Source organism: Emiliania huxleyi (assembly GCF_000372725.1).
Source record: "Emiliania huxleyi CCMP1516 unplaced genomic scaffold EMIHUscaffold_11, whole genome shotgun sequence".
In the NCBI taxonomy this organism is placed as follows: Eukaryota; Haptophyta; order Isochrysidales; family Noelaerhabdaceae; genus Emiliania; species Emiliania huxleyi.
The window spans coordinates 169,326-196,581 of NW_005201792.1; the positions used below are offsets into that span (position 1 = coordinate 169,326).

At 65.2% G+C, this 27,256-nt stretch overlaps 8 protein-coding genes across 8 annotated transcripts; 2 read left to right on the forward strand and 6 right to left on the reverse strand.

Annotated features, from left to right (window-relative positions):
• Positions 1–4,004: 4,004 nt before the first annotated feature.
• On the reverse strand, positions 4,005–6,265 carry EMIHUDRAFT_351398 (hypothetical protein; the record flags this gene model as incomplete). Its single annotated transcript, XM_005791812.1, has 11 exons — positions 4,005–4,240; positions 4,369–4,421; positions 4,495–4,572; positions 4,653–4,753; positions 4,943–5,025; positions 5,207–5,296; positions 5,382–5,426; positions 5,643–5,699; positions 5,783–5,872; positions 6,032–6,118; positions 6,239–6,265. The coding sequence occupies 11 exons, from the start codon at positions 6,263–6,265 to the stop codon at positions 4,130–4,132; spliced, it is 822 nt and encodes a 273-aa protein (XP_005791869.1). The 3' UTR covers positions 4,005–4,129.
• A 1,818-nt stretch (positions 6,266–8,083) lies between these two features.
• EMIHUDRAFT_448819 (hypothetical protein) lies at positions 8,084–8,846 on the forward strand (the record flags this gene model as incomplete). The annotated part of the gene is made up of 2 exons (XM_005791813.1): positions 8,084–8,098; positions 8,253–8,846. The coding sequence occupies 2 exons, from the start codon at positions 8,084–8,086 to the stop codon at positions 8,844–8,846; spliced, it is 609 nt and encodes a 202-aa protein (XP_005791870.1).
• A 446-nt stretch (positions 8,847–9,292) lies between these two features.
• On the reverse strand, positions 9,293–10,890 carry EMIHUDRAFT_351401 (hypothetical protein; the record flags this gene model as incomplete). Its single annotated transcript, XM_005791814.1, has 4 exons — positions 10,407–10,890; positions 9,851–10,206; positions 9,566–9,741; positions 9,293–9,462 (listed from the first exon to the last, which is right to left on the reverse strand). Exons 1-4 carry the CDS (start codon positions 10,878–10,880, stop codon positions 9,293–9,295), a joined length of 1,176 nt encoding a protein of 391 aa, XP_005791871.1. The 5' UTR covers positions 10,881–10,890.
• A 1,342-nt stretch (positions 10,891–12,232) lies between these two features.
• Positions 12,233–15,060, reverse strand: EMIHUDRAFT_199897 (hypothetical protein; the record flags this gene model as incomplete). Its single annotated transcript, XM_005791815.1, has 8 exons — positions 12,233–12,255; positions 12,397–12,446; positions 12,774–12,862; positions 13,211–13,560; positions 13,613–13,735; positions 14,276–14,322; positions 14,444–14,520; positions 14,653–15,060. The coding sequence occupies 8 exons, from the start codon at positions 15,058–15,060 to the stop codon at positions 12,233–12,235; spliced, it is 1,167 nt and encodes a 388-aa protein (XP_005791872.1).
• A 2,554-nt stretch (positions 15,061–17,614) lies between these two features.
• On the reverse strand, positions 17,615–20,328 carry EMIHUDRAFT_426304 (hypothetical protein; the record flags this gene model as incomplete). Its single annotated transcript, XM_005791816.1, has 7 exons — positions 19,459–20,328; positions 19,317–19,384; positions 18,998–19,148; positions 18,727–18,911; positions 18,301–18,633; positions 18,030–18,221; positions 17,615–17,971 (listed from the first exon to the last, which is right to left on the reverse strand). Exons 1-7 carry the CDS (start codon positions 20,312–20,314, stop codon positions 17,615–17,617), a joined length of 2,142 nt encoding a protein of 713 aa, XP_005791873.1. The 5' UTR covers positions 20,315–20,328.
• A 170-nt stretch (positions 20,329–20,498) lies between these two features.
• EMIHUDRAFT_199900 (hypothetical protein) lies at positions 20,499–21,427 on the reverse strand (the record flags this gene model as incomplete). The annotated part of the gene is made up of 3 exons (XM_005791817.1): positions 20,499–20,594; positions 20,757–20,807; positions 21,173–21,427. The coding sequence occupies 3 exons, from the start codon at positions 21,425–21,427 to the stop codon at positions 20,499–20,501; spliced, it is 402 nt and encodes a 133-aa protein (XP_005791874.1).
• Positions 21,428–21,730: 303 nt separating this feature from the next.
• EMIHUDRAFT_199901 (hypothetical protein) lies at positions 21,731–22,403 on the forward strand (the record flags this gene model as incomplete). The annotated part of the gene is made up of 3 exons (XM_005791818.1): positions 21,731–21,839; positions 22,065–22,303; positions 22,395–22,403. 3 exons carry the CDS (start codon positions 21,731–21,733, stop codon positions 22,401–22,403), a joined length of 357 nt encoding a protein of 118 aa, XP_005791875.1.
• A 2,924-nt stretch (positions 22,404–25,327) lies between these two features.
• On the reverse strand, positions 25,328–26,739 carry EMIHUDRAFT_97671 (hypothetical protein; the record flags this gene model as incomplete). Its single annotated transcript, XM_005791819.1, has 3 exons — positions 25,328–25,345; positions 25,600–25,689; positions 25,894–26,739. The coding sequence occupies 3 exons, from the start codon at positions 26,737–26,739 to the stop codon at positions 25,328–25,330; spliced, it is 954 nt and encodes a 317-aa protein (XP_005791876.1).
• Positions 26,740–27,256: the final 517 nt, after the last annotated feature.

Consider the following 27,256-nt stretch of genomic DNA (forward strand, 5'->3'; position numbering starts at 1 on the left):
TTCTCTTCTCATAAAATCGGAGGGTCGGCCCACGGGGGGACTTCGTGAACTGAAGCGACCCAACGATTTTATGAGTGGCAGCAAAGGGAGTGTTTTTGCGGGCGCGTAGATTTTTGCGCGGGCAAAGCAGGAATTCTTTTTTGATGGCGAGAAGAGATGCTCCTCACTCTGGCCTCTCCTTCGGTAGCTCCTCCGCCTCCGCCGCGGCCCGACCCCGTGCCCCTCGCTCCGCCGCAGCGTGTACCGCTTCGCCGCCGCTGCTAGTCATCGACCGCCGCTCCGCTCGTTCCGCCCGCTCTGCAGGTGGTGCTCGGAGGAGGCGTGCGTCTCGGCGTCTCGTCTCGTGCCGGATTGGCTCTCATGGCGACGCAGGACGAGCTGTAGAGAGTTTACTGCATACTGTACTGGTTGGCTAGTAGTTAAGTTCTGAGCCTCGAGGCTTAGCGGGTCTAAGTCTTAGAACTAAGTGTGCCCTGGCTCGCTGGGGTGCTTACGCGGTCTAAGATCGGCGGCAGCCTCTTATGCGGGCTAAGTGTGCGTGGCACGGCCTGGCTGGGGCCAAGAGGCTCCCACCGTGATCAACGATACGGCGCTAGCCCCCAAATTTTCTTCGCCTGGCGGCGGGCGCCTTCTAATCCGGATCGATCCTTCTCATGGGGCTCAGCAATCGCCGCCTAAGCATCCTCCTCTTCCGATTCTCGTTGCTCTTCTTGAGCGCAATCTTCAAGCCAAACAGTTCTCACAAAAAGCCTCAAACTCAAACAAACGCATCCAGCTTGTTGCGCTGCTTCGTTGCGATGAGCTGATTGGGATCGCAGAAGTGCATGCCAAGCACCGCCACGATCTTGAAGCAGAACACATCGCAACCGCATCGTCCGCACTGCCATCGGCATGCCGTGCCCGCCGCGCTTCGCCGCAGCCGCCTTAAGACACGCATAGCGGCAGCACATGGTACGGTGCGCGTACTTGAGCAGGCGTTGCGCGCCGCAAGTAGCGCATGGCCCTGGGACAAGGCGATATGGCGTCGTGCGCGGCATACGTTGGTCGGGACGCGTCCAGGTATTTTTCGGGTAAACCTGGACTTTTGCAGGTATACCCGGGTTTTACCCGGAGTTGGCCTTGTGTCGTCTAAGTTCATGGCCCCCGACCATACAGCGTCTCAGTATGAGCCCGGCTCCGTGCGGGGGCTAAGTTGAGCGCTCGCTCGCTCGCTGCAGAGGCTAAGTGTGGAGCGACCCTCTAGCAGGCAGCCCTACTAGTACTACCCAGCTCCATTCTCTGGGGTGGCGCGGGGGCCCCCGGAGGCACCGTGCGCCGCGCCGCAGTGCGGAAACGGGGCCTGAGCCCTGGTCTGACAGCCTGACAGCAACCCCCGGACAGCGCCTGACAGTGCCCGACAGCCTGACAGCGCTGACAGCACTTTCTCCGACAGTCTGACAGCACGTCTCTGACAGCCTGACAGCAGAGCCTGACATCAGAGGCGTCCCGTCGCTGTCAGGCCCTAACGTGACAGCCTGACAGCTGCCCGACAGCCCGACAGCACACAGCGGCCTGACAGCAGCGCTGACAGCCCGACAGCCCGACCAGCCTCACAGCAGCACAGACCGTCTCAGGCCGTGCAGCCTCTTTCTTGTGTCCCATGAGGGTATAGCAAAACTATTACATGCAAAGACATGTGTATGTGGTCCGCGCCTTCGATTCTGTGGAGTCCGCGCCAACCTCTGTGCACAGACCGGCTTCTTCAAGCAGCTGTGCTTGCACTTTCCTCTGGCTGACACCTATGTCCAGGGTGGCGCGTTGCTGGAGGAGCCGGGAGAGAAGGAGGATGATCCAAACGGCACACCCGATGCTGAGCCGGCCGAGCTGACCGCCATGGGCGCACAGGATGCTGCAGATGCCGAGGCCGTGCTGAACCAGCTGATGCGGACGGGGGCCAACGTGGCGCCTCCAACCGGCGGCGAGGAGGGCAGCAGCGCAGAGTTTTTTGAGGAGATCCGTAAGCTGCTGGCAGATTTCAACGTCTCCATCCAGGAGGAGTCAAAGGATCGCAAGCTCCGCTTCCACGTCAAGCGGCTCATCAAGTCCCATCAGCAGCGAGGCGAGGATGTGGATGAGGAGCTCGACTTCTACATGGATGATGATGACGGTGACCACGCCCTTGCCGCCTGTCACACACACACATAAGACGTGCATTCTCATCTCTCCCTCTTCTCTTTCTCTCCGCAGTTGCGGTGCTCTTCACCATGGAGGATAGCTCCAAGGTCTTTGCCATTGGCAACATCGAGCAGGTGGCCGTCGCCGACGGCACGGTAGACGCGCGCCGCGCCACTGGCAGCTCGAGCGCAGAGTACCTGCGCCAGCTCTCGATGAGTCAGCGCAGCAACGGGGTCTTCATCAACGACCCCAAGGGCCTCTTTATCCTCCGGTGGTACCGTGAGGTGGAGGGTGACGGGACCCCCCCAGACGGCCCGCGCTACCAGAACAGAGCGTGCAAGTACTACAAGCTGACGAGCGACAACGATGGGGAGGCCTTCCGCTGGACCAGCAACTACCAGATCATCAGCAAGGTGTACCTGAAGAAGCACTCCCCCCTGCCTCTCTGCTATTCTCTCAGTGCGGCAGACAAGAAGATGGTGACGTCCACCATGAAGAAGATGGTGGGACCGGAGGCAGAGTAGAGACTAGAGTATGTGCAGCAGAGTCCTGCTGGTCTCCTCTTGATAATGTCATAAGTGTGGCTGGTGTGTGTCAGAGCCTGACAGCACCCCGACAGCACCACCTAACAGCACCTGACAGCAACAGCCCAACGTCTGACAGCAGCAGCAGCCTGACAGCTCTGACAGCTCCGACACTGCTCCGACAGCGTCTGACAGCAACACCCGACAGCTCCGACAGCACCCGACAGCTACAGATCCCCTCTGATGTCAGACACGCACCCGACAGCACCCGACAGCACTGACAGCACACGACAGCTGGTCTGACAGAGGCACCTGACAGTGCCTGACAGCTGCCCGACAGCCCGACAGATCACCTGACAGCACCTGACAGCCTGACAGCCAGGGCTCAGAACGGGGCCCCGGCTCCGTTAGTCTCCGTTAGCACCAACTTCCCGATTAAGCTAGGTTAATCAGAGGGCAGATTTGGAGAGATCTCGAGGAGTACATACAGATAGACCCTCCAACCATCAGAAAACTCCGACCTGATCGGTCGTATTGACCGCCGACAGATCACTCCAGACAGCAGACAGGCCGACGTCTGCACACGCGGCCGGCCGGGCGAGAGGCTTGACAGATCCGACCCTTCGACCCTGATGCTGCTGCTCTAGCTATCCGACATGCACTACTGACTGCTGCCACAATGTGCGACCGGTGCTGGCCCACTTGGCGGCCTTTCCGGTCAGTGGTGAGGCGCAGTTCAGGGCTGTCGATGGCGCAATGCCGCACTGGTCCCACATTGGTGACACGAGACCACCAAGTTTGCCGGTCCAAGAGAGAGGCACCGGCGCTGTCCTGAGAAGGTGCGTGGTCCCTCTTGACTGCCCATGCGCGCGAGGCTGTGTAGGCATAGCCTCGAGAGTGCCAGCAGCCAATCCGAGGCGACGCGCATTGCGCCAGAAGCGTGCACACGATCTGGAAGGACACCCTCCTACTGACCGTAGGATCAGGTCGTCACTGAATGCTTGATACTAAGGCCGCGAGCTATGCAGGTGATCAATTGTGCATCATGGCACGGTCAGCAGCGCCGACAGGCTGTCGCAAGGCGTGATAGCATGGCCGCAAGAGGCAAGTCGGCACCTGCGGCGGGCCATGGGACCCCATCTCCCCCCCGCATGGACACCCTCTAGGGCCCCCGGCCCCCGCGGCCGCGCCCGGCCCAGTCCCCAGAGACTCCATATCTGCCATTGAGAGCGCTACCGACTTCTTTACGTCAGTTGTACACAGTACGTACGTGTGTCTACTGAGTACTGTCTGTGGGGATCAGAGTTATTGGTTAGAGAGTTATTTAATGTCTCTCCACCTCGTGGGACACGTAAAAAATAAAATATGAGGCAAACAGGGACGGCCGGCAAGGCGGGGACGCGACCGAGAAACATGCGAACACACAACGCGAGGCCCGCGGCTCCGCGACCTCACGGCTTCTGGCTGATGCCGTCCTTGCCCGCAATGATGACCGAGGTGGTCATGCCGCAGAAGAGGCCGTGCTCGAAGACGCCGCACAAGCCCTTGAGCTCGGCCGCCGCCTTGGGGGGGAGGGGGGCGGTGATGGACGCGTCCACATCCCTTGTGCGCGGGCATTGTCCCGTCGGCGCGGCGCGCGGCGCGGGGCGAGGGCGTGGGGCGAAGGCGAGGGGTGGTGGGGTCCCGCCGCCTTTGGCGCGTCGGCGATCGGCGTGTCGAAAAAGACGTCGACGATGTAGAGGCCTGCGGGAAGTGGTCCGGGGAGGGTCGAGGGGAAGGGCGGCACCCTGCCGGCGGATGAGACGCGCGTGGAGGCCGTTGTCGGTGACCGCGGGGTCCTTTCCGTCGACGGCGTTGTTTGCGGACGAGCCGAGGCGCAGCTGCGGCTTGCCGCCTGTCCACGCCAGGCGGCGCGAAGGGATGTGAGGCGGTCTCTCGGCGGTCTCTCGGCGGCCTATCTCGGCGGTCTCTCGCCCTTGAGCGAAGGCAGCTCGGCGATGGCGCGCATCGTGTGCTCCCAGCAGAAAGGCGCGATCTCCACCGGAAGCGCAAACGACGGCCCGAGCCCGTCGCACCTGCGGCAGGCACGGCCCAAAGGATGGTGCGGCAGGCACGGCCCAGACGCCGCTGAGACGGCGCTGAGACGCCGCCGAGCTGGAAGTGAGGCCAAAGCGGAGGCGAGTGACCATGCCCCACGGCACCGTCGAGGTCGTGATCTCTCGACATCTCGGCGACATCTCGGCGACTCTCGGCGACTCTCGCACATCTTCGAGTCGTCGACGATGACGATGAACTTGTCGGCGCACTCCTCGACAATCTTCTCGCGGAAGAGGGCGCCGCCGCCGCCCTAAGAGAGGGAGAGGGGGAGAGGGAGAGAGGGAGAGGGAGAGAGGGAGAGAGAGAGAGAGAGAGAATGGACGCCTCATCTCGGCGCATCTGGGCGCATCTCGGCGGATCGGGGCTCGGCGCATGATCTGGGCGCATGATCTGGGCGCATGATCTGGGCGCCATCTCGGCGCATCTCGCGCCTTGATCAGGTTGAGCTGCGGGTCGACAGCGTCCGCGCCGTCGATGGCGACGTCGATCTTGGAGAAGCGCGACTCGGGCGTGCCGAGGGTCTGCCGAGGAGGGGAGAGGCAGGAGTGAGGCGAGGGGCACACGATCTCGGCCAATCTCTCGGCCAATCTCGGCCAATCTCCGCACCGTCAGCGGAATGCCGAGCTCCTCGGCCTGCTCCTTGGTCCGGACCTGCGCACCGAGACCGAGAGGAGCAGAGATGAGCTGAGATGAGCTGAGATGAGCTGAGATGAGCTGAGATTGAGCAGAGAGCCTACGATGCAGCCGAGATGCAGCCGAGATGCAGCCGAGATGCAGCCGAGATGCAGCCGAGATGCAGCCGAGATGCAGCCGAGATGCAGCCGAGATGCAGCCGAGATACAGCCGAGATGCAGCCGAGATGCGCGCCGAGGTCGGGATGGCGACGATGTCGGTCAGCTTCCCCTCCTTGAGCAGCTGTCCCACCTGCGGACGACATGTGCCGAGGCGTGCTGAGATGTGCCGAGACGTGGGAGGCGGGAGGTGCCCTTGCGGTGCCCCTCTCTCACCCGCTCGACGGCAAAGGCGGCGGTGGAGCCAGTGCCGAGGCCAACCACCATGCCAGACTTCACGTAGTCGTCCACCGCCTTGTACCCCACCTGCGCCGCACGCAGGTGACACACAGGCAGGTCAGCGTGACCTCTGCACGCGGCTCAACGCCGCCGAGGATGTGTCCGCGGCGCGCGTGACGGCGCGGGCCGTGGCTGGGCTGAGTGCTGCCGCCGACGCGCTACGGCCGCGCTGCCGCGGCCTCGCACCTGCTTCTTCAGCTCGTCCTGCGTCGCCATGAGAGCCAATCCTGCACGAGACGAGACGCCGAGACGCACGCCTCCTCCGAGCACCACCTGCAGAGCGGGCGGAACGAGCGGAGCGGCGGTCGATGACTAGCAGCGGCGGCGAAGCGGTACGCGCTGCGGCGGAGCGAGGGGCACGGGGTCGGGCCGCGGCGGAGGCGGAGGAGCTACCGAAGGAGAGGCCAGAGTGAGGAGCATCTCTTCTCGCTATCAAAAAAGAATTCCCGCTTTTGCCCGCGCAAAAATCTACGCGCCCGCAAAAATCTATCCATACCCCGGTTCGAACGGGGGACCTTTCGCATGTTGGGCGAACGTCATGACCAACTAGACCATACGGACAGAACGTGTCACCGCCGGAAATCGAATCCGGGTCGCCCGCGTGGCAGGCGAGCATCATGCCACTAGACCACGGTGACGAGGTACATGCAACACCCAGCCTTCCCCCCCCCCTCCCGGATGGGAGTACTACCTGGGCTCGACCGTGCTTGACTTCGCTGTTCGGATGGGAAGCGGTAGCCCACGGTGATATGGTCGCATGTTGATGGAAGCTGGACCGGCACGAACGTCCTATGATTGACCGGAGCTTCCGGCGGGCTGGCAGATCGTTCCCCGCACGGCAGCTGCTGGCCCACCTGATGCAGGAGGCCCTCCGGTCCCTCCTCTCCATGCGAGCCTCCATCGACGCCAGAGCTACAGCACGCGTGCTCGGAGATGCTCAGACAAACAGGCAAACAGGCAGCGCAGGAGGCGGCGGCGGCGGCGGCAGAGACGGATGAGGAGGCGGATGTGGCGTCCCAGGAGGAGGTGAACGTGGCGGCAGCAGGTGCGGCTGCAGCAGAGCAGGCGGAGGCGGTGGCGCCGCGGGAGGCGCCCGCAGGAGGAGGCGGTGCCGATCCTTGCAGTGATGGGCCCTACGCAACCGGCCACCCCGCCGCCGCCGATCCAATCCACAGCGGCAACTCTTCGCCGTCTTGTGATCGGCAGCAAAATCTACACCGCGGCACATGAAATCCCACGTTATGCCGGAGCGTGACGAACGCAGGTTGGATGGCTTGCAACTCTCGACACCGCCGACCTTGACACTGGCTGGCAGCTGGGGCTTCGCTCATTAATCGGAGAGAAGTGGGCAAGACGCCGCTGCGGTGGTTGGAACAAAGGCCTTCGTCGTCGGTGGTAGCGACGATGAGGTTCTCGACACCCTGGACGCTGGTGGTGCTCGACACCGCCCAGGCGCCCGCTGACAGCCAAGCCCGCCGCTCCCCACAACGTGACAAGCCCCAGCGGTTGCTGCCGCAAGCAGGCGACTAGCAATTTGCCATCGGTTGATACGACGCTCACGAGGTTGGACACTGGTGTAAGCGTTGTGCCGATACCGCCGTCCCACATGCGTCATGCCCTCGCTGCTAGGGACCCGGGCGGTGATGTGGGCGATGGGCACGCAGGCAGGCAACCGCAGTGGCTGATGGGGCATGCTAAGATCTTCGCTGTGGGCGGGTACGACAGCCGCCACCACCATCGGCGGGGATGTTCAGACACGGGCGACGTTGGAACAATAAAACATTGCTAAAAAATCTCTCTCTCTCTCCGGAACATATTGGGCTGCCGAAGCTCGCCTGCAAGGTCCCAAGGAGGAGCGTGCCAAAGCTCTAAGGTTACCACGAAGAGGAACAAGCAAGAACGACAGATGGAGCACTTTTGGAGTGCAGTTGGTAACCTCACATCAAGTGCCGGGAGCTATCGCGTATCGGAAGCGCACCCAGCGGGCCGGATGATCGGCATCGGGCATTCGGGCTGCGTGCCCTTGGAATGTGCGTTCAGGAGGGGCCAAATAAATAAAACCCCTTTCTCCTAGCGATGGAGCGCCCCCTCCACTCTCTCTCAATTACGCCCGACAATCGCGCGAAAAAAAATCCTGATCTCAAAGCACGGCGCATGCGCGCGCTGAGGCGGAGCATTCTGAGGCGGAGCATTCTCTCCAGTCGACCGGACTCGCTGCGGTGTCTGTGTGCCGTGGCAATGGCGCACAAGCTGGTGTTGGACCCTTTCGTCCTCCGCAGCTTCGACGAGCCAACAGGCTGCCTCTACCAGTTCGACAAGGCCGCCTTTGAGAGCTCCACCTCGACACACCATCGCCATCGTCTGCCTTCGACTGACGCTCCCCGCGCTCGCCTGTCCTCCTTCTCAGAGCCTCTTTGAGAAAACGGTCAACGCGGCGTTCGAGGACGGCTCCGCGCCTCTGGTGGATGGCTACGCTCCCTTCTGCAAGCACGTTTTTGTGCCAAACTTTACGCCCGCCAAAGTCTCCGCCCTCGCCATCTCGAAGGAGAACGAGGCTCTGCTGCGGAGCGCCTACGAGGCGAGGACGGAGCAGGAACTTCCAGTGCTCGCGCGCTGGTTCCCGAAGGAGGCGGTGGGTGAGCCGCCGGTCGCCAAGTTCCTGGACGTTATCCTCTACTCTCGCGAGCAGATTCGCAAGGAGGCGACGGCGATGGGCCGCCCGGAGGAGCTCGAGGAGGACGCCCCGTGGGGTATCATCTCCGTCAAGCCGCAGGCGCGTAGTAGCGCCGACTTCCGACCCGCTTGCACGCGCCATCAGAATCTCTCTCTGCTTGCAGCGGCCACGCCTCGCCCGCAGGACGTGGACTACGAGCTGCCGATGCAGCCAATCACGATGATGCGCAACACGATGGTCGAGGAGGGCGGCTCCGGCGTGCCGCTCGAGCGCGAAAAGTACATTGCATCCGTCGAGTTTTGGGCCGGGCACGCCCTTATCAAGTAGGGGACTTCGCAGCGCGCGTCTTCGTCACTCTCCCCCAGGTGACACAGTATGTTCGAGGGCGGCATTTTTGCTGAACAGTCGCATGCATGGGCACTTGAACAAAGAAGGGGGGTGGGGGGGGGAAGGGGTCGATTCCTTCTCACACTTCGCGTTCTCTGGCTGTCGGGTCCGCCCGGTCCGCCCCGCCGCCGCCGTCCACGAACCATTGACATTTATTTCTCACGCGCGCCGCGAACCGGCAACCGGAACCGCGATGATATGGAGAGTGAATCACAATTTGGCCGTTTGACAATGGTTTCTCGTACGTATCTCTCGCCTCTACTCCTCAAAACGCGGTACCCGCTCGCATAATCCACCACGGTCGCACACCCTGCGACTCGAGAGACACTCTTCACAGGACAAACGCACACGTTTAAAAGCAGTGCTGGCAAGTCGACTGAGTTGTCTCACACCATCGCAGGCGACACGGCTCGCTTCCCTTCTGCGACTCTGCGCGGCTCGACGCCGCTGCGCGCGCCCAGCGGCGGCGACGCCCCCGCACTGCTGCTGCCGCCGCCGCTTCCGCCGCCGAGGTTGGCCGGGGCACCGGTGGACTCGAGGGACTCGAGGGAGAGGCCTAGGCAAGGCAGCAATGAGTGGTAGGCAGGAGAGCGCCGTGTCGTTCTACGTGCAAGGCCCGCCTCGCGAGCGAGTGCTGCGTGGTGTGTGAGTGCATGCACGCGTGTGTGGGGAGGTTCTGCGGTCGCATGGGGCGCCTCGCGAGCGCATTGCATCCGCGGCAGTGCGGCCGAGGAGCGCTGCGGCGAGGACGGCGGCGACGGCGCCGAGAAGGAGAAGCGCCGGGTCGGCTGGCGGCCCGCCAGCCACAACCACCTTTTGATGAGCGTCGCGCCGTCTCTCAACGCAATCTCGTCGGAATCTCGGCAGCGCAATCTCGGCGCCGCCTCGGCGCCCTCCCGGCCATGGTCTCTCTCTCTCTCTCTCTCTCTCTCTCTCTGGAGGACGCCTCTGCCCCGAGGGCGCCGCTCGAGACGTATGCGAGCGAGTTTGGCGCGGATCCGATGGCGGTGGCGGCGAGGAGGCGGGGCATGTCGGCGTGCGAGAGGCCGACCAGGTAGGAGGACCACGTGAAGGGCACAAACGTGGAGAGGCGCAGCAGCAGCACCAGCCGGAAGGGCTCCGTCCCGAGGGCGGTGTTGAGGGCGGCGAGGTGCGGCGAGCCGCGCAGCATGCGTCGCTCGTAGCGGGTGCGCGCCATCGCGCGCGCGAGGAGGCTGCAGAATAAGGTGGAGAGGGTCGAGCCCACCACGACGAGGAAGGTGCCGTACTGCACGCCGAAGGCCGCGCCGGCGAGGAGCACCTGCGGAAGTGGCAACAGGCAGGCGGAGGTGCAGGGAGGACATTGCAGCGGGCCGTGGGTCGCACGACAGACACGCCGCAGGGAGGTGTTGCGGCGGGCTGGAGGCCGGAGGCGTCAAGCGGTGGAGTGGTGGGCGGTGGACTCCACTCGGGCGGGCTCGTCTCGGGAGCGTCTTTCCCTGTCCGTCCTCTCTCCCGCACCAAGTAAAAGCCGGCTGCGAGAGGAACCGTCTGCAGCGCGGCCAGCAGCGCGACGTAGGCGGCGCCTCCGAGGACGGGGCCGAGCGAACGGATCGCGTCGATGAAGGCGGCCGTCGCCTGCAGCGGCGAATAGCCCGTCCGCCACTGCACAAAGAGGAAGACAAGCGCCAGCCCAACAAACTGGACGATCTCGGACGCCACGGCCATCGTGGCGCAGCCGCACGCGGCCCGCATATCGCTGCTCGAGTCGACGCCTCGCGCATCGGCTCGCACCGCAACGCTCGCAGCGGCTCCGGCAGCGGATCTCCTGGCACAGCCGGCGCACCCGTCGCCGCCATCGCTGGAGCTGCAGCAGACGGCGCAGCCGCCGGTGGCGTCGAGATCGCTGCTGCCACCGTCTGCACTCTTTGATGAAGCAGCGGCCGACACGGCTCCTGGGAGCCACGGCATCTCGCTCGGAGGCAGCTTTAGCATGCGGCGAGCCAGCCCACCAAAGTCGTGCAGAATTCGAAAAAATAATTTCGAAAACGACTCTGAAAGGAAGAAATCGGGTGTCCGGAAGTGCCGGCCTGCTCAGCTAAAAGCCCGGCTGCCTCGGCTCCAGCCCGCGTAATCGCGACAGAGAGATGACAGACAAGAGCAAGGCGGAGTTGCAGGCGGAGGGCTGGGTGTTTAGCGGCAGCCAGGCCACCGCCGACGGTGCCGGCAACGCAGCCGCGGCCTCCTCGAAGCCCGGCGCAGCGCACTTTTACGGCTCGGCCGGCGTGTCCGAGGAGGAGAGCGAGGGCGAGCGGCTGCTGGGCATCGTGGTGCAGCACGGGCTGCAGGTGGCGCAGGAGGTCCTCGACACGATGGCAGTCGACGGCCGTCCCACAGTGCAGGCCAAGGGCTGCAGCGCCATTGCCATCCTCGCAGAGAAGGACGCCGGGAGGGCCGCCGTCCTCGACGCGAACGCCGTCTTCGCCGTCACGAAGGCCATGGAGGTGCTGGCGGCGGCGGCGCAGGTGCAGGCGTCCGGCTGCTCGGCGCTAGCCAACCTGTGCCAGGGCGACGGGGCGGCGGCGGTGCTCGAGGGCGGAGGACTCGAGGCGGTGCTGGCGGCGATGGCGGCGCACGCGTCAGAGCCGGCCGTGCGCTCAAGGGCTGCCTCGCGCTTGGCAACATCGCGTTCGGCGCCGAGGGCGAGGCGCGCGCGGTGGAGCGGGGCGGTGTCGGCGCGATCGCGAGCTGCCTCCGGGCGCACGGCGCCGACGCAAAGGCCGTAATCTCGGCTACATCTCGGCTACATCTCACAGAGGCTTTCGAACCTCATTCGGCTGCATCTCGGTTGCATCTCAGGTGTGCGAGGAGGCGTGCGATGCGCTCGCCAATCTCGCTGCGGGCGAGGCGGGCCTGAGGGCGCTGTCGGCGGAGGGTGGAATCGAGCTGCTGCGAGCGACGTCGCGTGCGCACCCGAGCCTCTCCAGCGCAGCCGAGGTGCTTGCAGCACTCGAAAAGTAGAGGAGAAGGCCACGGGCTGCTGGGCACATGCGCCGTGGCCGCACACCGTGGGGTCCGAACCGCACACCGCTGACGGGCGGGGTCCGGGTCGCGGGGTCGCGCGGGCGGCGGGGACGCCACAGGATCTTCCATCTTGTAAAGGACGCGCCGGTAAAGCAGCCCTAGCCTAGGGCCTAGCAGCCGTATCTAAAAGTGTGAACAGAGAAGAGAACACAACTACAAAGCCGCCCCACGCGCCCGCGGCACCCTCTAGTGCCCCTGGCCGGCCAAAGAAAGAACATAGGTCGTAACGTACGCCCCAACACCTGGCCACGACGGCCCTCTCCCTATCGCCCAGCCCCCCACGCCCCTACACGCAACCGAAAAGTACCTAAGTACCACCTCCAGACGGGAAGCAGAACAGCACAGACTGAAGCAACGACAAAACCGGGCATCGCACGCAATCGCGACGGTACGTACTCACCTCCGGCCAAGCGCACACAGCACGCACCCTCCAAAACACCCCTCACAAAGCACACCGCACGGAACCTCTCGCTCTCCCTCTCTCGTCCAGGGGGGGGGGGGGGGGGTCTCGACCACCCCCCAAATAACGTGCGGCCATGCCTGTGTCGCGTCCATGCACCCATGCGCCCGAAGAGGGCTGCATGCACATGCACACGAGAGCACACGCCCACACGGCGCCCACACAGCGCTCACACCAGCGGCAGAGGCGGCGCGGAAGCCGCAGCGGCGACTCGCCGCCGCCGCAGCGCGAGCACAAGCGCGGCGAACGCGGTGGCGCAGAGCGCGGCGGCGGCGGCGAGCGGCCGGGCGCCGGAGCGCGTCGCCGGCCGCTCCAGCGCCGCCGCGTCCGCCTCGAGTCCGAACCAGCTCGAGAACCAGCCGGAGGAGGGCGGCGACGGCGCGGAAGCGACGTCTCGCCGGTGCACCACGTAGCGCGAGTTGTCGATGAGCGCCTCGTCAAACGAGTACGTGAACGCGCCGCCGTCGCCGTCGCCGCCGTAGCTGGCCCCGCGCCCCTCGGCGCCGCCCGCCATCAGATCGCTGCCGCCCGCCACGGCATGGGACCCGCCCGTTCGCGTCGGCTGCGGCACCTGCCGGAGCGGAGGGGTGTGTGTGTGTGCCAGAGCCGGGGGGGGGGGGGAGGGGCTCTGGGAGGGGCTCTGGACGGGGGGCAGGAGCGGGGCGACAACGAGCCAGAGGCTGCAGCGTGCAATGTGGCGGCGCCTCGGCTGTTTCTCGGCTGTGTCTCGCGCCTCGGAGATCGAGCCAGAGGGCGCGCTCGCGCTCGACTCCCACGCCACGCGCCCCTCCGAGATCGCCTGCTCGATCGAGTCCCGAAACACGCAGCAGTGGCGGCTTGAGCCGCACGAGCCCGCCGTGAAGGCCGCCCCGGCGGGCGCCTGCCAGTCGTGGACCGGGCAGTCCTCCTCCTGGTGGCCGTCGCGGCAGCACGCGCCACGGTGGCCGCAGAAGGAGGGGCAGGGCCCGCCCTTGCCGCCGCACTTGTCCCAGCAGTCCTCGCCGTAGTGCGCCATCGGCACGCCCGGCGTCTGGCCAGACTCGTACTTTTCGGGGCTCGCCGGCTGGTTCTCGATGTAGACGATGAGCTTGCCTTGGCCATACCCGTCCTCGATGGCGACCGTGTGCTCGCCTGCGGACAGCTCTCGGACACGTCGTGGACGTGTCCAGGACATGCCCCGGACATGGCGTGCGCTCGCCGTCGGAGCTCGAGACGGAGACGGCAGCGTAGCCCAGGTAGTCGGACATGCCGTAGAGCGCGTCCTCGTCGAAGAGGGAGACGACGTAGATCTGGCCCTCGCTCGCTCCTGCGGGGCCGGCTCGCGGACGTGTCGTGGACGCGCCCCTCCCCTCGTGCTGAACACACACACACACACACACATACACATAGAGAGAGAGAGAGAGAGAGAGAGAGAGAGAGAGAGAGAGAGAGAGAGAGAGAGAAGGGGGGGGAGAGAGAGGGAAGAGAGAGAGGGAGGAGAGAGGCCCGCCGGTAAATTCGCAGCAGTGCTGCCAGCGAGGCGCATTCTCGTTGTCGCGCGTGGCCGTGCGGCAGACGCCGTCGGCAGAGGCGGTCCCGCCGGCCGCTTTGACGAGCGGGTCAGCGAGCTTGTGCAGGTCTTGCAGCAGCTCCTCCTGCAGGGTGGCGGAGAGGGAGGCACGGTCGGGGGCGGTGGAGGGGCCGGGGAGAGCGGGGTGCGGTGGGGCGGGAGGGGCGGGAGGGGCGGGGTGCGGCGGGGCGGGCGAGGAGAGGAGTGGGAAGAGTGTTCGGACGTGTCCCTCGCCTGCAGGTTCTCGGCGAGCATCTTCCACTCGAACCCGCTACTCGGCTTGTCTGCCAGAGTCACCTGCCGGCGGGGGCGGTGGGGCCGAGGCGGGAGTCACGCCCTCCCGTCTCCAGCGCGGCCGGCGGATGGACAGCGCGGTGGGCGGGTGGGTGGGGAGGGGCGGCGGCGAGGCAGCAGCAAGGGGGCTCGCGGCGCGGGCGAGAGAGGAAGAGTGTGTGTGCATCGGACGCCTTGGCCCACGCGTCCGGCTTGAGGTCGTTGCCGCTGAGCGGGAAGAAGTCTGCATCCGGCAGGTCGATCGCAGACTGCACGCAGATGAAGCGGCGCGCGGGCGGCGGCGGCGGCGGCGGAGGCGGCAGCGGCGGCAGCGGCGGCGGCGGGTTGGCAGCGACGGACACGGTGAGCAGCGAGGGCTTGCCGGTGGAGTCCAATGGCACCTTGCCGTCGATCTGGAGCTCGAGGTCAAAGGTGCCTTCGACGTCGGCGAGGCGGAAGCCAGACGAGCCGAGATAGTCGCCGTACCACTTGACGTTCTCCGCATCAAACACAGAGAACCAAAAGTAGCCGTCCGCCTGAGACTCGCTCACCTGGCAGCAGGCGGGCTCCGAGTACTGTCCGTTCTGCTTGACCCTTTTCCAGAGCGGATTCTGCTTGTTTGGAATGTACTCGCTGTGGCACAGCTCTTCTCCGTCCACCTCGACCTTCACCCATGGGTCGGGCGCCGGGTCTTTGGGAAGCTGGTCGGTGTACGGCAGGTTTTTGGCACCGATCACACAGACCTCGCGCCACGCAGCGGCCGGAACCAGCGCCAGGCCGAACGCCAGAATGGCGGCTCGACCGCGCATGCACGGGATACGCCGCCTCGTTTCGTGCAAAGCGCCGTGCCTCGATGGACTAACACGTCCTTGGGTGATGCAGTGATCCGCTTTAAAGTGTGTTTTTCTTTTCCGCAAAAGAAAGGGAAAGGGAAAGGGAGTTGAGAGAACGACGAGAGTGCACTTTGAATGCCGTGGGGCTCCTGCCTGGGTCCTGCCCGTGAGAGAGAGAGAGAGATTTTCAATACCAAACAACTCTAACACTCACGTTTTTGTTGCCCGTGTGTCCGGGTGTGGAGAGGATGCGGACGGGAAGAGACGTAGAGCACGCCCGGGAGCCCCGAGGTGGGCGACGGGGCTAGCACCACACGACACTCCTCTCCTTAAAATCACTGTGTCGTGTGGGGGGGTCGCGGCTAGCGGGTCGCGGCTCGCGCGTCGTCGCGCGGCGCGTGCCGTGCTGCCGTCCTCTCGCCGCCCCCTCTGGGGGGAGGCGGGGGCCCCCGGAGGCACCATGCGCCGCGCAGCAGTGCGGAAACGGGGCTCCGGCTCCGTTAGTCTCCGTTAGCACCAACTTCCCGAATGATCACGGTTGATCAGAGGGCAGATTCGGAGAGATCTCGAGGAGTACATGCAGATAGACCCTCCAATCATGAGAAACCTCCAACTTGATCGGTCGTACTGACCGCCGACAGATCACTCCAGACAGCAGACAGGCCGACGTCTGCACGCGGCCGGCCGGGCGAGAGGCTTGACACGATCCGACCCTGCGACCCTGATGCTGCTGCTCTAGCTATCAGACATGCGCTGCTGACTGCTGCCACAATGTGCGACCGGTGCTGGCCCACTTGGCGGCCTTCCCGGTCAGTGGTGAGGCGCAGTTCAGAGCTGTCGATGGCGCGATGCCGCACTGGTCCCACATCGGTGACACGAGACCACCACGTTTGCCGGTCCAAGAGAGAGGCACCGGCGCTGTCCTGAGAAGGTGCATGGTCCCTCTTGACTGCCCATTAGCACGAAGCTGTGTAGGCATAGCCTCGAGAGTGCCAGCAGCTGATCCGAGGCAGTTTGTGACGCGCATTGCGTCAGAAGCGTGCACGCGCTGGAAGGACACCTTGGGCCTTCCTACTGGCCGTACGATCAGGTCGTCACTGAATGCTGAAGACTAAGGCCGCGAGCAATGCAGGCGGTCAGTTGAGCAGCATGGCACGGTCAGCAGCGCCGAAAGAGGATGTCGCAAGGCGTGATAGCATGGCCGCAAGTACGCCGAATTCCCATGAAAACAAAGTAATAACGCACGGGCCCTCAGCGGAGCTGGGAAGAGGACCGCCGCAAGCGGCGTGGCGTGGAGCGGTTGTGCATCCCTCCGGGGGCCCCTCTGCGCCGGGGAGGCGTTGTTGGAGGCTAGGACGCAAGCGTCCGTCGCCCTTTTCAAACTCGGGGCCCACTCCGCTACGCTCCGACCCGAATTTGGAGGGCCTGAAAGTTTAAGGTGTTGCTGCGCAAAAGGGGTCGGACACAGGGCGCAGCTCATGCTAAGAGCTAGAAGAGGAGCTAGAGAGAACGACTACCCTGTCCCGTTATTGCGTACACCAACACCACAAAAGCTCTCTCTCTCCTGTCCTCACTCAGAGGGGGGTCACAACTACCAAGTCCCTCGACTAGCTGCCACAGGGCGCAGCTGCCACAGGGCGCAGCTGGAGACGCTCTCCCTCAATCGGCATCCACCCCCACCCGCTCCAGCCCCACTTCTGCTGCCGAGAGAGCTGAATCGAAGCAAGCGAGCCATTGCATCTTGGCGTGCTCCTGGAGCGCGGCTTTCTGCTTGGCGGCAACGAGCACGGCGGAGTCGGCGTCGTAGCGCGCATCGTTCCCGCTCATCGCCCATTCCTCCCACGTGACGTGTGTCGGCCGCGATTCGATGTCGCCACCTTCATCGCCAACGAGGACTCCCTCGACTGCAGGGGGCTCCGGCGCGGGGAGGGACTCCGCCTGCTGCGCTGGCCGACCGCGCCCTCCTCCTCCATGGGCTCGATCCGATTCCGCAGCGTGTCGTCCCCAGCGGCGGTACTGCGCGGGAGGCGGCCGCGGGCACGCTGGGCTCGATCAGCGGCTTTCCCTCAGTTGCTCCGAAAGCACGGATTTGGCGGCCGTTCTTGCATCTTGGCTTCAATTTTACGAATGTCTTGGCACCAGCTGAAGGCTTGCGTCCCAGATCGCCCAGTTCGTGCACGGTATTCGGATTTTGCTATTTGTTCGTGTGGGGGTATATTGCAGATTTGTCAATGGTACCGCGTCTGCGACGCGGGCGCCTTGCGAGCAGAGCCCTTAGGACACCCTTTATTTATATCTTGCGCGGTCAAAAATCGCGCAAAAAAGAAAAATCAAAAAAATCGGCGCCTGCGGCGGGCCGCTGGGGGACCCCATCTCCCCCCCGCATGGGTACCCCCTAGGGCCCTCGCCTCCCCCCAGAGGCCGCCCCATGGCCCATCTCCCAATCCCTCCCATGGAGGATGGAGATTGTCTGTCTTCCCGGTTTCTTTCTTTTTAAGACTCTTATACTTACCCAAGAGCAGCAGCTCCGTCAACTCGCGGCGGCGCCGCTCGCCGCCCGCTTCGCGGCCCCCTGCTTGCCCGCGACCCGCCTCTCGGCGGGGTCGAACCCGCCGTCGGTGGCGAGCGGGTCGTAGACGGCCCACGACGGCGTCGGGGCCGCGTACTCGGCGGCGGTGAACTCGGTGCCGTTGGCCTGCCAGTCTTGGTACAGGTCGAAGAAGCGCTCGTAGTCGATCCACGTGTGCCACACGCCGTCGCGGCAAAACGCGTCGGCGGCGATCAGGACGCAGTTGGAGTGGGCGTGCTCGGACGCGATGGTGTAGCCGGGGCCGGCGGCGGCGGCGAGCCGCTCGCAGTAGGCGCGCACCTCGTGGTGGAAGGGGCACTCCTTGATGGTTAGGGGCGACGCCTGTGGACCCACGGGGCCGGTGTGAGCAGGAGACGTGGAGAAGAGGCGCGGTCGACTCGTGCGCGAGGGGCGAGGCCTTCGAGTCGCCGCAGTAGGTGACGCCCTTGACCTCGATCAGGTCCGGCGCGCCGCGCCGCACCAGCTCCGCGTACGCGTCGAGCTCGGAGTCGTTCCAGCCGTTGACGAGCGTCAGCCGGAAGACCGTGCGCTGCCTATGCACTCGCGCCTCATCGTCAGTCGCTGTCACCCGTCGGGAGCGTGGCCGGAAGAGCGTGCGCGTGCCGCTTGCGCGCGAGCAGGCCGACGCACTCGTTGAACCGCTCCCAAAAGTCGGAGAAGAGCGGCCGGTCCACCGCCTTGAGCTGCTCGCGCGTGGGCGCGTCGATGGAGATGTAGAGCTGCGTGCACGGAACGAGCTGCTCCATCTCCTTGGGGAACTGCGCGTTGGTCACCATGAAGGTGGAGATGCGGCGCCGGTGCAGCTCCGCGAGAAACGCGTTGATGCGCGGGTAGATGATCGGCTCGCCGACCAGCGAGAGGGCGCAGTGGCGGACGCGCCGGAGGGCGTCCTCGAGCCGCTCGGGCAGGATGCCTACCCGCGCTCCACCTCGGTCCACCCCGGCCCAGCCTCGGCCAGCCTCGGCCAGCCTCGTCCCGTCTCGTCCCATCTCAATCCCGCGTCGTCTCGAGCCGCTCTCTCTCTGGGGGGGGGGGGGGGTAGTGCCTGGCACGCCGCGCAGCGACTTGACCATCTTGAGGTGCTCACGCTCGAAGCCCTCGACGAGCTCGTGCGGGTCGTCGACCTCCCAGCGGAAGGAGGTGCCGACCGGGTTGTCGTGGTGCCGCCAGCAAAAGACGCACTTGTTTGCGCACGCGAGGGACGGTGTCGCCTCCATGCACGAGTACGAGGCGATGCCTATCAGATACTACTCACAGCTGCCGCACTCCGCTCGCAATCCCCTCCTCCTTCTTGCGGCCAGCAGGCGGGCGGGGAGGAGGCGCCGTAGAAGGTGTGCTTGTAGCAGCCGCCCCGCCCGCGCAGCATCGCCTTTGTCCACCGGCACAGCTTGACCCCCGAGTGCGAGCCGACGATCTTGTACCCCTGCTTCGTGAGCGACTTGCGCAAAGACTCACTCACCATCTTCTTGCGACCCTCGCCTGGAGCGCGAGCACGCAAGGCTTGAGGCTGCGAGCACGGCATCGCGGACCGCACTCTTGCCGACTCGCGGACTCTTGCCAACCGCTACGCGCTGCGTGTCGTCTCGCGCTCGCTCTTCCACAACGGCGCTGTGCGAGGCATACGTCGCACATCTAGAGCCCCCTCGCCGCCGGCCGCCGCCGCGCGCTTGCTCATCCGCGCGCCCAGGTCCTCGACGTCCACCAGGCCGCCTATCAGCCAGCCATTCATCCATCCCTTCGCAGAGCCTCGCAGGGACGCGCCCTCCGCTTGCACTGTGGTGGACCGCTGTCCGACAGCCCGCCCTGATCTGCATCCTCCTCCTCCCCGTCCTCCTCCCCCTCCCCCTCGTCCTCCTCGTCCCCGTTCTCGTCCTCCAGGCCGACGGCGCGGCCATCCTGCCCGCCCGCCGCCTGCTCCGCCCCCGCGCTCCCATCCCGCGCCGCCCCCCGCTTTGCCGCAGCGTCTGCGCCGCTTCGCGGCCTCGCCGCCGCCGCCAAGCTCGGGACCGCGCGCGCGCTCCACTCGCCAAACTGCTCCGAGAGCCGGTTGTCGATGTCGTCGCCCCAGCAGGAGCGGGCGACCCGCACCCCCCCGAGCCGCCGGATCGACCCGTCCAGCCGCCGCGCCGCCGCGTTGAAGTCGCGGCGCGGGTACTCGGAGTTGCCGCACCCAAACACGCTGAATCGCAGCGAGCGCAGGTCGAGATCAGTGCCGCGAAAGTCTGCGGCGGCGCTGGCGAGCGAGTCCACCGCCGCTTCGCACCCCGGGGGCGGCACGCCGCCCTCGTACGTGGCGATGACAAACGCGGCGCACTCCAGCGATGTGAGGCCGTCCGTGTCGTACCCGATGAGGCTCACCGTCTCGGCGGCGACGCCCGCCTCGCGCAGCGCGGCGGCCAGCCGCTCGGCGAGCCGGCGGCTGCCGCCCTTGAGCGTGCCGTAAAACACGACCACCGGCTGCCTGCCACTGGCGGGTCGGCCGGCGGCGGCGGCAGCGCTGCTGTCGGCCGCTGATGCTGCAGCGCTGGCCTCGGGCGGGGACGGAGCGGCCCCAAAGATGACGTACACGAGGGTGAGAGCAAATATCGAGAGAGCGGCTAGGAGGGGTGCGGGCAGCAAATCGAGGCGGAGCAGGCTCATCAGGTGGCCAGGTGGCGCGCCCGGCAGCCGTGCAGCGCGTGTCTTTGAGAAAAGAAAACGATTCCGCGCCCGAAAAATTCTTCATCAACTGCGCCCACACGTCGAAACAACTACCATGGAGACAACTCCCATGGTCCATGCCACACTACTTCTGTAACGCCGCTGCAGGCACGACGCGCCGCGCTCACTCGTCCTCGGCCGAGATTGCGATCAGGTGCATCTCGGGGCGCGGGAAGAAGGGCAGCGCCTTGAGGCCGTACTGGCCGCAGTGGAGCGGCACCTGCCGGCCGGCGGGCGCGGGGAGCGTTGGGGGCTAGGCAAAGGGGCAAACGGCGGCTGGCGAGCGAGGGTCAGGTGGGGGCGGCGCCTGCATGCCAGAGTGCTCGGTGCCGCGGCAGATTGCGGAGGCGCTAAAGTCGAGCTCGTCTCGGACCGCTCTCACCAGGTCGCCCAGCGTGAGCTCGGCCGAGAGCTGCAGCGAGCCGAGCAGCGCCTGCGACGCCGCGACGCGCACGCGGTGTTGGGGCACACGGCGCACGCACCTCTCCCGCGAGTGCCGCGCCGAGAGCGCGCGCGCTCTCTCTCTTCTCTCTGCGCCTCATCGCAGCACTCGGTGTGGTACACCATGAGCTCGCGCTTCCCAGTGCTGCCGAGCGAGGCGGCGAGCCCCTCCACCGAGAGGACCGGCCGCGCGCCGCCGCCGCGACCCGCTCTGCTCGTCTCACCGCGCTCTGGAGCGCCGTTGCTCGATGCGGGCCGGCCGCTGCCGTCGCCACTGCCGTCGCCACTGCCGTCGCCGTCTGGGTCGTGCGAGGTGAGGTCGTGGATCCGCTCTGGCCCCGGCCGCCCTCTATCTACCACCCGCGCGCCGCCTTCGACTAGCAGCGCATGCACCAGCGGGTCCGTCTCTCCGGCGTCGCGTGCGCTGGCGTGCGAGGCTGGCGCGAGCAGCTCGGTGAGAGCAGGGTTGGCGCGCGCGGCCAGCGAGCGGAAGCAGCCGCAGCGTGGCAGGCCAGCGACGAGGACCGGCTCGCCAGGCAGGCCGTCCAGCCGCATCACCGGCCCGACGCAGCCGCACTCCCGGCAGTGGCTTCTCGGCGAAGCGGGCTCCATACGTGTGTACACACTGGCGAGGTACTTCCAGCCTGCTGTGAAAACAGGTGACCAGTCTCGCCGAGGCTCGCCCCAGCACTCTCGGGTTGACTCGGCCAGACTAAAACCTCGAGAGGCGTGGGAGTACCTCGCCAGTGTACACATAAATTTTTTTCCAACAATATACCTAATATATTCAGTCCCTGCATGCACGCGGTGCTCTTCTTTATTTCTTGGAAAGAAAAATAATCTTCAAAGTTTCCCGGTAATCTGCTCGGGGCGGCGGCTGGTCCCCCGGTCAGTTGCAACCGTGTGCCGAAATAGATGCTCGCGGGCAACCAGCGGGCCTCGCTGCTCTTGCTCATCGAGCAGAGCGCGACTCGCGCCGACACAACGTTGCGTCGCGAGCGGGCGGCAACGAGCCTCCAGGCTTGTGAGCGAGGGAGGGTCGCCCGCGCCCGCGTCGCTTCGCCTGTGAGTCAGCGGCAGGTGCGGATTTCCGTCTCGCCTGGGACCTTTGCAGCGGCGCCTGCGACCCCGTCAGCGACCTCTGCAGCGGCGCCTGCGACGTCGGTAGCCCCTGCAGCGGCAGCCTGGACGGCGGCTGCCCCGACAGCAGCGGCGGTTCCCGCCACCACCGTCTGCACCACCGTCGCAGACAGGGCGAAGCTGGCTCACCTGGAAGTTGTGACGAAGCTGGCTACCCTGGAGTGGTGGTGCTTCGGCACGCCCTACACTGCCTTCCGCGAATCGAAGACGCAGAGGGTCAGCACCGTGGCCACCCCTCGCACGGCAGGGGGGAACCGCTCGCGGGTGGCTGCCCCCGACGCCACCGGCGACGACGACGAGATGCCGCGCTTCCTCCATGACGCAGAGGCGCAGCTTCGCCAGTTCCAAGTGTGAGGTGGTCACCCCTTCATCCAGCAGCGCTCGGCGCCGGCGGTCCCGTGCTCTCCAAACAAACTGTGCACAGGACCCCTACTCTCAGGGGTCGTGATCTGTGCGTACCTGTCTCTGTCTCTCGGTCTGCGGTAAGTACGGGTCTGGTCCGTCTGGTAAGGGACCTTCTTTGCCCTATTATTTTGTATACAGGGAAAACATTTTTCTTGAAAAACTGCTAAACGGCAACGCGCACAGTTTTATAAAATAATAAAAGTTTTCCCATTTCCGAAAACGGTAAGATGCATAAGAGGACGCGGGAAATACCTCCAAATAACACAATATGAGAAAATAACTCGAGGTGCAGGGGCCACCACCGTCCACGGTTCAGAGGCTCGGATGTTCTCTTCTCCTTAGACGAGCTTAGTCGCGACCCCGACGCCGAGGAAGAAATAACGCACTTTCTTTTCGTTGGACGTTGCATTCTGAGTGCATCCTTTCAGTGTGCCGCCTGTGTTAGTGCCAGCACGTGCCAGTCGCAGTCCGCGCCTGTGTCGAGCCTGTCTGCTGTGTGAGAGAGTTGCTTGGGGGCACTTGGAGCACTTGGAGTGCAGTCAGTAACCTCACATCCAGGGCCGGGGAGCTAAGAAGCGCACCCATTGGGTTAGTTAAATTCTTCAGCAGCGTGGAATTTTGTTATCCCCCCCGCCCCCAATGAACACACCAGAAGAGGGAGGGCGAGACGATCGAGGGGTCCCGTACCATGCGGAATCATCCCAGTGCCGAACAGCGCAACAGTTAAATTCGCGCGACCAAAATAGGAGCGTCATTTTGTACCCCCTTTTCCCCTACTTCGTGGGGACCCCCCCGCCGGTCGGATACACCGTCGCAGGTGGTCTGCCCCCGAGGTGGACCGGACCCCCCCTCCGGTCGGTCGCTCTCTCGGCGACGGGAGATGTGACGACCAACCCCCCCCCCCCCCCTCGGTCGGTCGGTGTCCTTGCCGTGAGCCCCCTCAAACGCTCTCCCTCCTTCTCTCGCGAACCGCCACGGGCGGTTCAAAATCGCCGCCCGGTTTTCACTAACTATGAAAACTAGTTACGCAGCCAAGCGAGGAGACTTCTTCGCCGAGGCCCCCGCGAGCGAGCCCGACTCCACCCGGGTGCACCGGGACCCAGCTGTGAAGAGTCCGCAAGGGTCCGTGCCAAAATGGCCAAAATCGAGCCTGATTTTGCCGACTCTGCAGTGGCCGCAGGCGGTGATGGCGGACGCCGACGAGCCTCACGCGCCGGGCCCCACCTCAGACAGTACCTCCGGTGGGCTGCATCCACTCACCGCGGGGCTGCTCGCTCGCCATGATCGTCGATGTGCACCGACGGCGACCGCCCTCTCGAAGCGCCCGGCTGACTGGCCAGCCGCCGAGCAGGAGCGAGCAGCCGTTCGAATCCGCGGTGCAGCGCCGCGGATGGCGAACCTCGAGCCGGTGGAGAAGACCGCGGTCGTGTCGGACTCGTTCGGCGCCGATGCGGCGCCAGCAATTCGGGCGCGGCCGACTCGCTCCAGTTCGGCGCAGCTCGCCTTGGAGCCCACCGCGCTCTTAAATCGCCTCGAGACCATGCTCCTCGGCAACCAACCCGTCCCCGCACCCTCCAACGAGGTCAGCATCGTCGGCGAGGTCACCAACGGCATCATCATCGCCGCGAAAGCTGCCGTAAACACGCTCTTTTTGTCGCAGCGGCGCGGCGCGCTGATGGCTCTCCAGATAAAGAACCTGAAGAAGGCTGCGCTGGCGTACCTTGTGTGGGACCTACGCGGCGAGCTGGCGGGCGCGCGACTCGAGCAGGCGGTCGTGTACGGCAAGCGGCTCGAGACACACGCGAGCGGCGTGGACAAGGAGTTGGGCAAGTGCAAGCGGCGGCAGGCGGGCGCGGAGGCGCTTCTCGCTGTCGTTCCAGAAACTTTGCAGGACGTGCCGACGCCAGAGGAGCCCGCGGTCGAGGAGGAGCCGGCGGTCAAGGACCTGCCTGCCAGCGACTCCCGTCCCGACGACGCGTCTTCGGACAGCGATCGGGAAAGCGTCTTCGAACGCCGGGTGACCCGTCGGATGATCGACGCGGGCCTGAACGAGGCGCAATTCGATGATATGCGGGACGTTTACGGGATTCAGCTCGCCCACGAGGACAAGTGCCACGAGTGTGCCAAGCTGCAGGCTCGGGCAGTGAAACTGTATGATATGCTCCTCCCGTACCTCGAGCGCGACTGGGTGCCACTGGAGGAGGCATTCCAGCGGCTCGACCTTGTAGACGCTCGTAAACGCTCGGGTACCCTGGGTCGTGGGTATGATAGTGACATAACATACGTGTGATACACTACCAAAACAGGGCCGCGGGGGGGGCGTTGGGGGCCGCTGGAGGGCCGCTAGACCCTTCCCGGGCCCCTCCGGGGGGGTCCGGGTGCACCCGGACACACATATGTGGAGTATCCACGCAGTCGCAGGCCTGATCCTGCTTGCCGTCGCTTTGTACCTCGAGGTACAAGCTCTGGCAGCGCTCCAATTCTCCACAGTAACGCGCGCATCGTCCCTTCCCTCCCTCCAGGAGTTCTACTGCATGCTGGGCCCGTGGGCGCGCGGCCGGCAGAAGGAGGTGCTGGCCGCGCTCAAGCGGCTCGTACAGCGTGTCGCCGGCGAAGCTAATCGGACGACGACGACCAGAGCGTGCTCATGGACGACGGCTCGTGTTGCGATCCAATCCTGAGCGTCTCGAGCTCAACTCGTCGGACGACGAGGATTGATTAATAGGCGGGGAGAGGGCGCTTGCTGTCGCTCGAGTAGAGAACTAATTTATTCACAGCTGCGGCGAGGGTGTGCGGTGTGACCCTCGAGCCAACCCGACCCGCGACCGACCCCCCCCCCCCACCCCCACCCCCCCCCCCTCGGTCTGCGGACTGCGCTCCGACCGACCGGACCCCCCCTCCGGTCTGCGGTCTTCCGCGGCCGCCGAGCGGACCCCCCCCTGCGGTCGGTCGGTCTGCGCTGGGCGCTCAAACCGCGAACTCGGCCTGTTCACTACAAGCCTTCATAAAATTCACCCTCGGGTATGTATGTGTTTCTCTCTCTCGGGTATGTGCTTTTAGCTTACTGGGTGGGAGAAAAGAGAGAGGGGGTTGCGTTCTCTAGGCCCCTAAGGGCCCTCTCTCTCTCGGGTATGTTCGTAAGAGCTACATACACTGACAGCGTCGTCGGACTCCAGCGTAGAGCTCTTGTCCCCACCCCTTCGTCTCAGCCTCGCCCTTTGCCACAGCCACCATGCCACCGCGGCAAGCAGGATGGTGGCGAAGGCGGCTATAGCCGCAACGCCGATTTTGATGAACCGCTTCCCGATGGCGCCGATGGCGCTGCCCGCCTGCTCGAGGTCATTCGCACAGCCGGCGCAAGGCGGCGAAGGCGAGATCGACGGCGGCGGGGAGGGTGGTGGCGGCCGGCTCGGAGGCGGCGGTGGTGGGGTTGGGGACGACAAGGGGGGTGGGTCCGGCGACGGGGTCGTGTCGTTGCTCGGGCAACCGTCGCATCCGGGACAGGCCTCATTCCAAGTGCCACAAACGCCGACCGGGCCGGGCGACGGCGTCGGCGACGGCGACGGCGTTGGAGAAGCAGGGTCGGGAGCGGTGCCGCCGGTGAGCTTGCTGAGGTAGCCCTCGTAGTTGGCCCTGCGCACCGCCGCGCCGGAGCCCGTCCAAGTGCCGGGGAAGGGCGCGCTGCAACCGCTCTTGATGCAGTTCATCGCCGTGTCGATGCGGTGATCCTGCAGATAGTAGGGCGAGACGCTCATCATCCAGTAGGCGAGCGAGCCGGCCCAGAAGGTCTGGCCGTCGTTGCAGATCGAGTCGGGGTCGGCGCAGATGTCGATCTCGAGCCCAATCTCACGGAGCAGGGTGTTGGCCTTGGCGTAGTTGCAGTTCCAGGTCAGCTGCAGCGCGCCCTTGCCGTACCAGCAGCTGTCGCCACTGTGCGGCCGCCCGTCCCAGTCCACGCACGTCACCTGCCCCGACGTGCCGCACGCGTCGGCGGGTAGCGAGCCCGTCTTGTCGAAGTTGTCTGTTGTCGGCACCGGCACTTGATAGCACTTCCCCCAGAGGGCGTCGCGGTAGTCCTCCGCGTTGCCGCCCGAGCAGACGCCCTGGCATGGGTTGATGTACTCCGCACAGGCCACGAAGTCTGCCGACTCCTGCGCGGCATTGCCGAGGAAGGCGGCGAGCGTGAGAAGGTTGTTGCCGGCGTCGGCCTCCGCAAGGAAGGGGATGGCGGCGAAACGTGCGTTCCACGCGACGACCACCTCGCAGAAGTCCTCCCACGTCGCTCGGCTCGACCCGAGGAGTAAATCCGCGTCCGGGTTGATCCCCTGCTGTTGGATGGCGGAGTGAATGCTGAGGCTGCTGCAGGCGTCGGAGGACATGGGGACAGCAGACGGTGACTTGCGATGCGGGGGACCCTTGGCCTGTGGTGCCCTGGCTTCAAAGAGGGGCGCGGAGAGGGCGGCTTCAGCTGGTTGTAGAAAAAACTTCTTCGCGCTTACGCAGTTTTCACACACACACACACACACACACACACACACACACACACACACACACACACACACACACACACACACACACACACACACACACACACACCACACCACACCACACCAAACAAGAAGGAAGGAAGAGTTGGTCCCATGTGCATGTCCGTCTCCGTCTCTGCCCCACCCATCGGCCCCATAGCCACCCACCTATGCAAGCGTGCGAGCAACGAGGCGCGCCGGCAAGCGCGGCAGCTGCCATCAGTCATGGTTCATGGGACATGGCAGACGCTTAACACAAGCGCGTCACGCTCCACGATCGGACTCCTACTTGCAAGTGTGGACGGCCTGGCTCGTGCACACGTCAAGCTGTGACAGGGACACGATGCCGCCGACTAGAGCGCCAACTGCG